The sequence below is a fragment of the Urtica dioica genome, chromosome 6 (assembly GCF_054948205.1).
Source record: "Urtica dioica subsp. dioica isolate 48M chromosome 6, U.dioica_male_clone48M_v1_H2, whole genome shotgun sequence".
NCBI lineage: Eukaryota > Viridiplantae > Streptophyta > Magnoliopsida > Rosales > Urticaceae > Urtica > Urtica dioica.
This window is the reverse complement of record NC_142761.1, coordinates 3,151,776-3,166,710: the sequence shown is the minus strand read 5'-3', so window position 1 is coordinate 3,166,710 and position 14,935 is coordinate 3,151,776. Positions and strand designations below refer to the sequence as shown.

The 14,935-nt window shown below is 38.5% G+C and overlaps 1 protein-coding gene across 1 annotated transcript; it reads right to left on the bottom strand.

Moving 5' to 3' along the window:
• Nucleotides 1–13,181: 13,181 nt before the first annotated feature.
• Nucleotides 13,182–13,961, bottom strand: LOC149392938 (uncharacterized). Its single transcript, XM_089617869.1, has one exon. It carries the CDS (start codon nt 13,959–13,961, stop codon nt 13,182–13,184), a length of 780 nt encoding a protein of 259 aa, XP_089473995.1.
• Nucleotides 13,962–14,935: the final 974 nt, after the last annotated feature.

Genomic DNA, 14,935 nt, shown 5'->3' with positions numbered 1-14,935 from the left:
ATCCTCTCTCTCTCTCTCTAGTTTATTTTCGATTTTTTCTTGTCTTGGCACCTAGGTCCTCACTCGACCTAGTGTTTAGCTCTGCGACTTCGAGACTCGTTTTTAAGTCGTAGTGTTTAAAAGTGCCCACTCACTGATTCCTTCTTTTCGAGTGATTTAGTGATAGAAACTTTCGTGGTTGCTCGAGGTACCGAGGAAAGAAAGAGAGACGTGCTGCGAGGGGAGACGAGCGTTGCAAACTTTCCAAAAGCTTCTTCAAAGTTCAAGCTTCAAGAAAGGTTAGTAAACTTCTAGCTCATATTGGTTTTTAATTACATGTACTTGCACTTGTCTAGGTTAGTAAAAACTGTTTTTACTTGTAAAAGAAAATTTTTAAAATTCCGCCGCTTACCGAAGCGTTAATTATTTTCTCAAACCCTAGATCGATTCCAACAAATGGTATCAGAGCTATGGTCAAAGATTAGCATGTACATGTTTTTAAAATTATGAGCTTGAAAATCGTTTTCAAAAGTTTACTAATTTTGTGACAAGTTAGAATTGTAATCTTAGATTTTTTTTTAATTTAATGCTCTTGTCTTTAAATTAAAAAGCATGTCGATTTTCTATGAGTTTGGGATGTTTTTAAAACACATTAGAATCAGTTCTAAAAGTTTTTAATTATTTATATTGAAAAACGTGTTTTAAAGGTTTGAGAAATTTCGAGTAAATTTTTGTGACTAGTTTTGATATCTTGCTAGTTTCTTATTTTTACTTGAATCGTTTTATGCATGTTGTTATTTCTTTTATTCTATGTTATTACCTTGCTAATAAAACACAAATAAAAGCTTTAACAACCTTCATAAAACGTTCCGTTACACTCGATTCTTTTTCGCACCTAAAAAAGACCAAGCATTAATTATTTCTTTTTCTTCGAGCTGGAGTAAACCCGAATTAAAAGTGGCATAACTCTCTGCTCCGAAATCGAAATTTAATGATTCTTGAATAAAATTAAAGCTCTTTCTGTCCTCTGTCCAATTCCACCGTTTTCGGCTCAAAAGGACATCGGAGCCGCCAGATATGGCGATTTTACTCCGAGGTGCGCGGCTGTCTGAAACTCCAGTTTTTTAGAAATCCGGATTTTCAAACCCCACTACCATGAGTTATAGAACTCTAATGAGAAAACTTTCTTGAGCAAAAATGTTTTTCATATGATTATAAACATGATGTGTAAGATTAAAAGTTTTGATTTTTGAAAGATTAATTGAAATTGAGTTTTTACAAAACTAGTTTGAATTTTGAAAAACCGTTTTCACTTTCAAACTTGAAAATATTTTGTCATCCAAATCAAATAAGTTTTCAAAATGTTTTCAAAACTATATCTATATCACATATGTTCAAAATCTATATGCTCTTGAAAATTTGAGTGGGAGGTCTCTTTGTAGACAAGCCGAAAAATAAAAAGATGTGTAATCTCAAACTTTCAAGTGTTCGAGTGAGTTGAAGTTCACACTTCCCTCATGCACTTTCCCGAAATAGAAAATAGGAAAAGATCGAGTATGTACCTTGTGCCTTTATGCACTAATACTGCTCTGAACATGTCGATCTAGGATTCTCTTCTAGTTGTCCGCTCTGTCGCTCTTTAACTAGGAAATCTGTTTCCGAACTTATAAGAGTCGGTGAACCAACACCAAAAACTAAGTGGGAGGGTTATACTTGTTGTTTGTAACCCACGATCTCCAACACTAATGAAAAGTGCAAGTGTCGCCAGACTAAGAGTCACCCTCGTGGCCCTCTCTTAAATGAGAGTACTCAAGGGCGCTTTGCACTGATCATTGCTCAATGAGCTAAATCCGAAAGAGAGACAATGAGACAAGACCTCCCCTCGGCGGATTGTTTTTCAAAGTCAATCTCTTGGACTAAGTGGTTGGTTACACACTTAGACTCAATCCCTAGTAATCCTCCCTCGAGGCCCTGCGAAAGGATGTGAGTGATCAAACCAATTTACAAGGTGGCTAGTCAAAATTGATGTATTGACATCTTGGCTATGCATTAATGATGAGTCATTTACTTATGAAATGAGACTCGTTGCGGCCTTCCCTCGAAGGAGTAAAGTGTCATTTTGTTCATAACACCTTTGGATTTTATAAAGTCTTAAACAAACTTAAATCCTAAACCAAAGACTAATCATAAACTTGTTTCAACTTTTATAGGCAAAATGTCTCCCAATTCTCTCTCTTTCATCTTTTCCTCGAACAAACTCGAAAACGAAAACTACGTAGATTCGAAACGTAACCTCAACATAATACCTACCGTTAACAAGCACAAATGGGCACTCACCACCCCGTGTCCTCCTCTGACGAATGATGATTCAAATCAAGAGGACAATGACGCCTTAGCGGCCTGGCTTCGATCCGATGAGATTGTGAGGTGCTATATCCTGGCATCTATGAACAATATGCTGAAAGAGCAACATCGTGACATCGAGACTGCCGCCGAAATGCTCTACAATCTCCTTGAGATGTTTGGAGGGCAAGGACGTCAAACAAGGCAACAAGCAGTCCAACAGTTTATGAACTGTCACATGAAGGCTAGGACTCCTGTTGGAGACTTTATGATACTGATCATTAGTTTTCTGAATAAAATGGAAATCCTAGGATCTGAGATTGATGGGAAGAATGTCATAGATATGATCTTAGAAACTCTCCCCGCATGTCTTGATACCTCCAAAATGAACTACTCCATAAACAAGCTAGAGTACACTGTTACCAAGCTTATAAAGGAGTTTTACACTGCTGAAGGTCTCACTAAGAGAAAGAGGAATCAAGGAGAGGCACATGCTACTGAGCAAAGAGCCTCCGCCTCTGGAACTAAGAAGAGACCTCACAATGCCGATAAAAAGAACTGTCCTGCCAATCTCAAAGCAAAGGAACATATTGTACTAGTTACCGAAGCATGCTTAGTAGCTGATAATGTATCAACGTGGATTCTTGACTCCGCTGCTACTAACCATATTTGTTGTTCCTTGAATGGTTTCAAGAAGACCAAAAGCTTAGAGGAAGGCGAGTTCTGTTTCAAATGGGGTGATGGGAGCCTGGTGTCTGCAAAGGCTGTGGGATCCGTGACGCTGTCTTTTGAAGACCGCACTTTAAACTTGAATAATGTTTATTTTGTTCCTACCTTTGGGAAGAACTTAATATCCGTTGCTCGTCTTCGTGAGCAAGATTATTGTTTAAAGTTCATTAAGAATGGAATTCGTATTTCGTTTCCTAATAATTCTTTTGTCACTGATGCATGTATGAAGAATGCTCTTTTCTACATCTATCCCACTCAACCTTCTCTTTTAGACACCGAAATAGATAATGATCTAATTAGGGAGCCAAAGAGGATCAAACTTTCTGAATCCTCCGATCTAACAAAATCAACACACTTATGGCACTTAAGACTTGATCATATCAGTCTAGAAAGGATTAAGAGACTTGTGAGGGATGGTCCACTCCAAGCCTCTGCAATAGGTTCACTACCTACTTGTGAATCCTGCATAGAAGGAAAAATGACTAAGCGACCTTTCTCTGATAAAGGTCGAAGTGCCACTGAGTTGCTGGAACTAATACATTCTGATGTATATGGTCCGCTCAGCCAACAGGCACGTGGAGGATACGAATACTTCGTTACCTTCACTGATGATTACTCACGATATGGGTTTGTCTATTTGCTCAAACACAAATCCGAGACCTTTAACGTATTTAAGGTCTTTAGGGCTTTAGTGGAAAAGCAAACTGGCAAAGTGATCAAAACCCTTCGATCTGATCGAGGTGGTGAGTATATGTCTGGAGAGTTCGATGACTTTCTTAAAGAAGAAGGTATCGCTTCTCAGCTTACCGCACCTGGCACACCTCAACAAAACGGAGTGTCAGAGAGAAGAAACCGAACTCTTATGGAGATGGTTAGATCGATGATGAGTTACTCATCACTCCCGCTTTCCTTTTGGGGATATGCCCTAGAAACAGCCGCTTACATTCTGAACCAAGTTCCGTCTAAAACGGTTCCTGGTACTCCTTATGAAAGATGGACTGACCGTAAAGTAAGTTTGGGCCACATCCGAATTTGGGGTTGCCATGCACATGTGCTAAGGCAAAAGACTAGCAAGTTGGCTAGTAGGTCAGAATTGTGCCTGTTTGTGGGATATCCAAAGGAAACCAAAGGTTTCATTTTCTATAGTCCCGAGGACGATAAGACTTTCGTTAGCACGAATGCTCGTTTCCTTTAGGAGGACTTCATGAAGGATGCGAAACCTAGAAGCAAAATTGTGCTTGAAGAAAAGTTGGGTGAGGAAGCTTCTACCTCATCTGTAAGAACTGTTCTTACCCCAACTGAAACACAACCTAACTCATCAGAATCTCGTCAAGTAGTACTTCGACGTAGTGGTAGGGATGTTCAACAGCCTGACAGGTACATGTCTTATGGAGACTCTCTTGTAGCCGTCTCCAACATGGATGACCCTGTTTCCTATAGCCAAGCGATGGCTTGTTCTTAATCAAACCTTTGGCTTGACGCCATGAAAGTTGAAATGCACTCGATGTATGTCAACAAAGTCTGGAAACTTGTAGACCTTCCTGAAGGGATTAAACCCGTAGGGTGTAAGTGGATATACAAGAAGAAAATGGGTCCTGATGGGAACGTCGAGACGTTCAAAGCACGACTTGTGGCGAAGGATTATACCCAACAAGAAGGGATTGACTATGAAGAAACCTTCTCGCCAGTCGCGATGCTTAAATCCATCCGCATACTCTTATCCATAGCTGCAGCTCTCGACTATGAGATCTGGCAAATGGATGTCAAGACAGCCTTTCTGAATGGCAATCTTGACGAGCGCATTTACATGGCTCAACCAGACGGTTTCGTGGATAAAGGTCAAGAGACCAAGGTTTGTGAGTTGCTTAAATCCATTTATGGACTAAAGCAAGCATCTAGGTCATGGAATATTAGATTCGATGAAACTGTAAAGAGCTTTGGCTTTGAACAGTCAATACATGAGCCTTGTGTTTACAAGTTAATACACGAAGGCAAGGTTGTGTTTCTGGTACTATATGTCGATGATATAATACTCATTGGTAATGACGTGGGTAAGTTATCTGAGGTTAAGGTCTGGCTGGCAAAGCAATTCGATATGAAGGATCTAGGAGAAGCCGCATACATTCTGGGAATCCAAATCTTTCGAGATAGGAAAAACCGGACCCTGTCGCTCTCTCAAGCATCTTATATTGATAAGGTGATGGATCGCTTCTCGATGCAAGACTGCAAGAGGGGTCAAACACCTTTTAGGCATGGAGTTTCACTCTCTAAGGACCAGTCTCCCAAGACTGCACAAGAGATTGAAGACATGAGGAAGATTCCTTACGCCTCTGCCGTAGGAAGCCTCATGTATGCTATGCTTTGCACTAGACCTGACATCTGTTTCGCCGTTGGCGTAGTAAGTCGTTTCCAATCCAACCCTGGACCCGAGCACTGGATTGCTGTTAAGCATGTTCTTAAGTATCTTCGAAGAACTAGGAACTTGACGCTTACATACTCAGGTACTGACCTGACTATGACGGGATATACCGACTCCGATTTTCAAGCGGATAAGGATTCCAGGAAATCCACTTCGGGATCTGTGTTCATCCTTAATGGTGGAGCTGTTGTGTGGAGAAGTATTAAGCAATCTTGCATTGCTGACTCCACAATGGAAGCAGAATATGTGGCTGCTTGTGAAGCATCCAAAGAGGCTGTATGGCTTAGAAAGTTCCTTAAGTATTTGGAAGTTGTTCCAAACGTCGACGAGCCCATGACCCTTTATTGTGATAATAGTGGGGCTGTCGCTAACTCAAAGGAACCTAGAAGCCATAAGCGCTCTGAGCATATTGAGAGGAAATACCATTTGATTCGAGAGATCGTGCAGCGCGGAGACGTGGAAGTGAAGAAGATCTCAACGGTGGACAACCTCGCAGATCCATTCACCAAGGCCCTAGCGAACAAGGTCTTCGACCAACATCGTGAGGGATTAGGCATGAAGGACTACACACACCTTCTTTGAGTCAAGTGGGAGTTTGTTGTCAATGGTGCCCACAAGAAGAGTTGTAGTCTTTATTTTGTACATTTGATGTAATAAAGTCTCATGAAGACTCTTGCTTGTAATTGCCTATCTATTCATTAATAAAGTTGAACGTTCATTCATTCTTTCTTTGTTTGAAGCTTTATGATAAAACCTTAGTCTTTTAGTCCATAAACAAACTTAACAACTTACGAAGAGACAAATGTAGATTTGCATGAACAAACTCTTCGTAGTTTGCTTAAAACGATATATTCGCAATCTTAGGGTCAAAGGACTATTGACCTCAGTATGATTGTTAGAAGAATCTATGATGTCTGGTTATGAGGCATTGAGAGTTGAGGACTCTATAGTTCTTCTAGGTATCTTCCGAAGGTACTGAATTGACCAGTGCACTTCTAAAGACAATATAAGAACAAACCATTTAACCTCTTATGTCTCGAAGTCACTATGTATGAATTGCATCATGCTTACCTTAATCCTGAAATGAGACATGCCATTTCACACCTTAGTATTCTCATTTGAGAAAGTCAAAGTTCGGACTCACTATGTGATTCCGAACAAGGCCTATTGGTGAAGTACTAAGTTGTGAGTCTGTCATGAGTAACTTTGTGAAGTTCTCATAGATATGGAATTCATGTACAAGATTGCTGAAATGCAATGTATGTCACCTCATGCTTTGTTCCTTGGAGTGTGAATAAATGAACTGGCCAGTGTCCAAATTGAGTCCTGACTCTTTTGGATGAAACAATGTGACTTGTTAGCTCCTCGTCAATACATTGTTTCTAACTTATTCACAAGCGACAAAGGAGTTGAGGAAATAACAGCTAGAAGGGTAAAATGGTAATTTAGTAAATCCCGACTAGCTGATGACATTCATGAAGGGTAAACATAGATAATATTCAGTGGATCCGCTCATCATAATTAGGTCGAATTCTTGAGTAGAAAACAAATTCATTTGAACCGAGAGATTTTCAGTGTCAGCTCTTTAGTGGAGTCAGTTGGCATTAAGCTAAACTTGGAAAAGGTTTGTGAACTTTTGAGTCCAAGTGTTTAGCTAAAGCTTTGTTCATTTGGATCCATGAGGTCACTGATTTACCTATTCAAAGCAATTTACGCGAAGGTCTGTCTTTAACAGAATATATCATTTCTTGTTACGGAGCCCGCAACTGTCACGAATCACATCGATAGGAATAGTTAAACTGGAAGCTAAGTCAAAACAAGAACGAAAATAGTCAAAAGGGTATTTTTGTCTTTTGAGACAATGGATGAAATGAATGTCAATAAATTTTTTGACAAGTTCATTTGATGACTTAATGTCACTCGGCCATGACTTGATCATTGGGCCTTGTGAATTAATTTCATTTCATAAGAATTTTATTGAAAATTCTAAATGGGCCTTTTCTTATGTTGTCATGAACAAGTGAAGAAAATTCTAGAAGCCTTTTCTAGAAGATTATGGGCGCCTACCCTATAGAGAAATAGGAGAGTTTATTTTGTGCATAAATGTATTTAGATACTTGCCAAAAGAAAAAGTGGAAACAAATTTCCCACACATGCATGGGGAATTTCGGCCAAGTGAGAAAAGGGCAAGCCAAGGAACAAAAAAGGAAACAAATCCAAGCCTCTAGGAGGCAGCCTTGGGCGCCCAAGATGGAATGGGAAACAAAGGATTTTTGCTCATGAATATGTGATATTCTATAGAAGAGGAAACTACCTTATTGAAGGTAAAACCTCTCTTATAAATAGGAGCCCCATTCCTCATATTTCAATCATCCAAGTTTAAGAGATTTGAGAGACTCTCTCTCTAGAACTTGGCCGAAAATCCTCTCTCTCTCTCTCTAGTTTATTTTCGATTTTTTCTTGTCTTGGCACCTAGGTCCTCACTCGACCTAGTGTTTAGCTCTGCGACTTCGAGACTCGTTCTTAAGTCGTAGTGTTTAAAAGTGCCCACTCACTGATTCCTTCTTTTCGAGTGATTTAGTGATAGAAACTTTCGTGGTTGCTCGAGGTACCGAGGAAAGAAAGAGAGACGTGCTGCGAGGGGAGACGAGCGTTGCAAACTTTCCAAAAGCTTCTTCAAAGTTCAAGCTTCAAGAAAGGTTAGTAAACTTCTAGCTCATATTGGTTTTTAATTACATGTACTTGCACTTGTCTAGGTTAGTAAAAACTGTTTTTACTTGTAAAAGAAAATTTTTAAAATTCCGCCGCTTACCGAAGCGTTAATTATTTTCTCAAACCCTAGATCGATTCCAACAAATGGTATCAGAGCTATGGTCAAAGATTAGCATGTACATGTTTTTAAAATTATGAGCTTGAAAATCGTTTTCAAAAGTTTACTAATTTTGTGACAAGTTAGAATTGTAATCTTAGATTTTTTTTTAATTTAATGCTCTTGTCTTTAAATTAAAAAGCATGTCGATTTTCTATGAGTTTGGGATGTTTTTAAAACACATTAGAATCAGTTCTAAAAGTTTTTAATTATTTATATTGAAAAACGTGTTTTAAAGGTTTGAGAAATTTCGAGTAAATTTTTGTGACTAGTTTTGATATCTTGCTAGTTTCTTATTTTTACTTGAATCGTTTTATGCATGTTGTTATTTCTTTTATTCTATGTTATTACCTTGCTAATAAAACACAAATAAAAGCTTTAACAACCTTCATAAAACGTTCCGTTACACTCGATTCTTTTTCGCACCTAAAAAAGACCAAGCTTTAATTATTTCTTTTTCTTCGAGCTGGAGTAAACCCGAATTAAAAGTGGCATAACTCTCTGCTCCGAAATCGAAATTTAATGATTCTTGAATAAAATTAAAGCTCTGTCTGTCCTCTGTCCAATTCCACCGTTTTCGGCTCAAAAGGACATCGGAGCCGCCAGATATGGCGATTTTACTCCGAGGTGCGCGGCTGTCTGAAACTCCAGTTTTTTAGAAATCCGGAGTTTCAAACCCCACTACCATGAGTTATAGAACTCTAATGAGAAAACTTTCTTGAGCAAAAATGTTTTTCATATGATTATAAACATGATGTGTAGATGTGTCGTTTAAGGACCGTTACGACACACTAACCGAGGCCACTATGATGGTCACAGTGAGACTTGATCTAAATCCTGAAGTGATCATGGACACTGGGTTATGTTACTGAGCTCTTTGACTCATTCGCTAAAAGGTTATTCATGCTAATCACAGCTTATGTCTTGGGAGTTTTCTCAGAGCATAATTCGAGTGGGAAATGATTTACAGATACGGAATCCAGCCTTCCTGAAAGAAGGTTAATGTTCTCTCACCTAAGGGTTGATTCCAGAACCGATAGATTGCGCGCACTTTCGAAGTAAGTAACGTTCGAAAGAATCTTTCGCTAGGGAAGCAACAATGCTTAGGGCTGATATGTATCAAGAGAAGTATAACGGAAAAATTGACTTCTCTTGACACGGGTTGAACCTGGAGGATCTTGATCACGAACTGACTATATCAGTGGACACTCGTCACGATGAGTAAATGTAATTCTAGTATAAAGGAGAGTTCAGTCTTGGCTTACAAGGTGGAGTATTTGACCAAGATTAGACGAATCGATGGACAAAAGAGAAAGGACTATTTCGTCTTTTTCATCGGATTTGTTAAGCTTCTATTACTAGGTCCATAGTCCCCGATTTGGCTCTGATAAAGGCGGATAAGAACTTTCGTATAATAATGTTTATCATTATTAATCTCACTTGCTGTAATTGTGATTGACAGCATTAATTCTGGAAAACGGGTATTCGCATAATTAAATAAATATTTATGGTAGAATTGTTTATTTATTGTTTGATCAAGTAAATAAACAATTATTAATTATTTGTTTATTGTTGGACCAAGTAAATAAATGATTAATTGGGTTTTAAGCAATTGGGCCTTGCACAAAATATGAAAATCGAATTTGGGAATTTCGGCATAAGAGTTGCGCAAATTCCCCTTGGCCGTGTGCCTAAAATTCGACTTTCTCAATATTGGTATTTACCAATATTTTCTCTTTAGTTGTTTAAATAAAGGAGAGAGAAAAATATAAGATATTGTCCTATATTTTTTCCTTATTTAAAGGAAAGTATTTAGGAGAATATTTAGAAGAATAATATATTCTCCTTTATTATCTCACTAAATAAATTATTCTCTATTTAAATAAAAGAATAATATCCCATAGATATTGATCTGATGGATGAGAGAAAAAGTAGGATTCACTTGTTGAGATCCAAGGGACTAGATTAAATCCTCTAGTGTAAACACAATAAAAGGAAATAAAATATTCTGGAAGATTCCATGAATATCTCCTTTTTACTACTATAAATAGGGGTTCATGAGAATGCAAAAATAAGCAATTATTTTAAGCAAATTTTGAGAGAAATTTCGTGCAACCTAGCCTCCTCTTGGCCGTGCACTTCTGCCTTCCCTCCCCTCTGAAATTCGTTTCCATTCTTAGTAAAATAAGAGAAAGATCTCGAGACACCTAGTTTCGTGATCTAATGAGATAAAGACTGTGCCCACTCATCTTTCTTATTCGTCTCGGAGATTACGTTTCGGAAGACTAAGGTGTCATCACATCGAGTCCTTGAAGAAGGAGTTCTTTGTTGGATCGTGTGGAAGCTTGTACGTTCAAGATGAAGACGGATTGTGAAAGCTTTCAGTTCGTGAACCGAAAATCAATGTAAGTACTTGTTTACTCTTGTTTCGGTTGCTTGACTTATATGCTCTCTTATATTTATTAATTAACGTAAATCTAGATCTTGTCATATAATCATTGAATTAATTAGCTCATGATTAGCGTAATTAATTACTTTTCCGCATTTATATGGTTATATGGGGGAAAATCACAAGTTTGCTCACCAAGAGTGGAGGATCACGTAAGATCACATGGCTCATGTGGCCTATACCTCTCTGAAATCCACCGCTAGAGAGGATTGGTATTTTGATAGCGGGTGTTCAAGACACATGATCGGGGATGACACTTTTCTCAACAATGTGAAAAACTGCTCAAAAGGCCATGTTACCTTTGGAAGAGGTTCTACCAGGACGGTGGTGGGAAAATGGAAGTTGAATTTCTCTGGTCTACCAGTTCTCGACAACATTCTCCTCGTCGATGGACTTAAGGCTAATCTGATAAGTAAAATAAGACTGTGCCCACTCATCTTTCTTATTCGTCTCGGAGATCACGAAATTTAAGTTCTAGCTTAATATCAACTGACTCCACTAAAGAGCTGACACTGAAATCTCTCGGTTCAAATGAATATATTTTCTACTCAAAAATTCTACTTGTTGTCGGTCGTTTTCGAAAAACTCGAGACACCGAGAAGACACGCCATTCAAAGGGATGTTGGAAGAAGAAATCAATCTTCTTCGAATTGGAATATTGGAAACATCTACTACTCCAGCATAATCTTGATGTGATGCATATTGAGAAGAATGTTCGCCATAGTATTATTGGTACACTTCTTAATATCCCTGGTAAAATTAAAGACAAAATCTCATCACGGCGTGACATGGTGCGTATGGGAATAAGAACAGAATTAGCTCCGGAGGAGAAAGTCAATCGGACATATTTGCCACTGTCTTCTTTTAACCTAACAAAAGATGAGAAGGAAATGTTTTGCCAAACATTGTTTGATATTAAGGCATCTTTCTTATTCGTCTCGGAGATTACGTTTCGGAAGACTAAGGTGTCATCACATCGAGTCCTTGAAGACGGAGTTCTTTGTTGGATCGTGTGGAAGCTTGTACGTTCAAGACGAAGACAGATTGTGAAAGCTTTCAGTTCGTGAACCGAAAATCAATGTAAGTACTTGTTTACTCTTGTTTCGGTTGCTTGACTTATATGCTCTCTTATATTTATTAATTAACGTAAATCTAGATCTTGTCATATAATCATTGAATTAATTAGCTCATGATTAGCGTAATTAATTATTTTTTCGCATTTATATGGTTATATGGGGGAATCTCACATTTATATGGTTATATGGGGGAATCATCCCCGACAGTATATTCACCCCATAAACCACAATGAAAACATTTAATGACAGCAGAATGTTGTGTTTTTAGGAGGGCTCTAAAATCACGATAAATGCCAAAAAAATCATATCTACGTTTCATTAAATAAACTCAAGTGTAACGAGTGAAATCATCAACAAATGAAACGTAGTATCTAGAACCACCCTTAGTAGATACGGGAGTAGGTCCCCATACATCAGAATGCACAAGATCAAACGGAGCAAGAGAGGACGAAACACTTTTATGAAATGGTAAAGCTGAAAATTTTGCAAGTTTACAACCACTACAATCAGAAATATCTTGGGAGTTCAGATGTCCTAAAGCTCCCGTAGAAACCAAAAAACGCAAACGAGACGCTGAAACATGACCTAAATGAGAATGTTACAAATAAAAGTCAGACGACAAATGACTCAAACGAAAAGAAGATAAATCTACACTAGAGGCGGTCACATCTGTTACTTTTAAGTTCATCCAAGACATAGAGTCCCCCTGCTTACGGTCTGTCCCAATCACCGTCTGAGATCGCGGATCCTGAACACAACAAGATGAAGAAGAAAAAGTGACTATGAAACCACAATTTGTCAATTGACTGACAGACACAAGAGTTAAAGCAAGACTAGGAATATATTAGACATCAGGAACGGAAATATGAGATGTAACAACAAAACCAAAACTCTCTGATGGCATATGGGTACCATCGACGGTCATAATGGGTATAGACGAGTGAGGGGACAAAGACACAAAAGGTGGAAAGTAAGGGGACGTATGGTTGGAGGCACCCGAATCAAGTATCCAAATGGAGGATGGTATACACGAGACTGACGATGAGGACAAACCTTTAGAGGAAGAGGCAGACATGACATGAGGCTGCGAGGTAAGAAACTGCTGGAACTGCTCAAACATGAACGAGTCCACAGATGGGGCAGCAACGTCGTTGGTGGGCGGAGGTACCCACGGAGGCGTCGGACGAGGTGCCCACGAAGCTATTGCACGAGGTGCCCATGGAGCCATCGGACGGGGTACCTACGGAGCCGTTTGGCGAGACTGAGGCTGGGGTGGGCATTATTGTTGCTGCTGTTGTTGCTAGGCTCTATCCCTGCCTAACTTCGGACATTGTGCCTTCCAATTCCCCTCTCTTTACAGAAGACACATTTATCCAGAGAGAGTGATAACCTGAGCGTTCTACCAACATGAGAACGGTACGGGGCAGCAAGGACAGCAGGCATTGCGGGTGATGGACTCTCCTTGTCAATCTTAAACTTGAGACGAACCTCTTCGGCCAACAGCTCATTGACTACAGAATCAACAGAAAGAAGAGGACCGCGGTGAAGAATCGCACCACGCAATCCCACAAAGTCGTCACGAATGGCCATCAGGAACTGAACCAATCGATGTTCTTCACGTCGAGAGATGTAAGCCGTCATTGCTCTCAACTCAGCCAACTCAGTGAATGCCAACTGATCCCACAACGAGGACATGGCTGAATAGAACTCCTGAGTACTCAAAACGTTATGCCAAAGCGCACAAATATCCATCTCCAACTTGTAATGTTTGGAAAAATTAGACTGAGTATAGAGTCTCTCCATATGTCCCCAGACTTCTTTCGTAGTCTCGTACTTCGCCAACTGAGCACCGATCGAGTAGGTAACAGAATTGTTAATCCATGTGATAATCTTAGTGTTCTCAGCCTCCCAAGCATCAACCGAAGTTGCAAAATCTTCAGCCTTCTCATCGGAAGGCTTAGGACGCACACCCGTCACATAACTCCACATCGATTTTCCACGCAAAAAAATTCTCATAACATAACTCCAATATGAGTAATTTTTGTCATCCAGTTGAACACCAATCGCCTGAAGGGAATCATCCCTACGACCCGCCATATCGAAAAACACCAATCCAAACACTCCAAAAACGAAATTCAAACAAACAGAGAGAAACCCCCAAATCAAAATCCAAAAACGCAATCACCAACGCATCCAAACAGCACTAAAACGAAGAACATAACAATCACCCAATCAATTACGACATCCACAAATCAAGAAAAAGAGGCGAAAATACCAACGATACGCGAACTCACCGCAGAGTTCGATCCGTGAACACCGTGGTTAGTGTATTAACTTTCTTCAGTCAATCAACAAAAGCCATGAGTGAAGAAGATGGCTCTGATACCATGAAGATTTAGAGATTCAAAGAAAAAAAAAAGAGTCTGAATAATGAATTGTATAGAAAATAAATACAATAGTCTGTGTATATATAACCCTAATATGACAAAAAGGGAAATAAATAAAAAGGGAAATAATCCTAAATAAATAATAATATTAATAATAACTAATATATATATATATATATATGTTAATAAATAATACATCAAAAATGAATATCAATAGGCAAGATAACAAAGAGCTAAAGACTAAACTACTTTTATAATAATAATAATAATAATAATAATAATAATAATAACAGTTCTAAGGTACTATTTGTGACACTTTAAAATCTAGTACTTAGAGAATTCAAGATGTTGAAATATAATATAGTAGACACAGGTAATAGCAGCACCAATAGTAATACTATTTATTAAAACATGAGACCACTTTGTATCATGTTAAGAGATATCATTCAAATTAGGTGGTCATTTTTTAAGTCACTAATAAGCACATACAATAGTAATCAAATGGCATGCAAAAAAAAAGCCATTAAAGGCCAAACATGGACAAATAGATACATAAGGTTTTTATTATATCAATAAATATGCTTGAACCCAATATCTACTTTTGAAATGCGAGAAGGGTAATCATAGGAGGCGTAGAATTAGAATCTAATTTGCTCTCTATACTAATGGGTTAAAAAAATTAAT

Bases quoted from the DNA above. Each gene is read 5' to 3' on its own strand.
- LOC149392938 (XM_089617869.1), bottom strand. From the start codon at position 13,961: ATGGCGGGTCGTAGGGATGATTCCCTTCAGGCGATTGGTGTTCAACTG.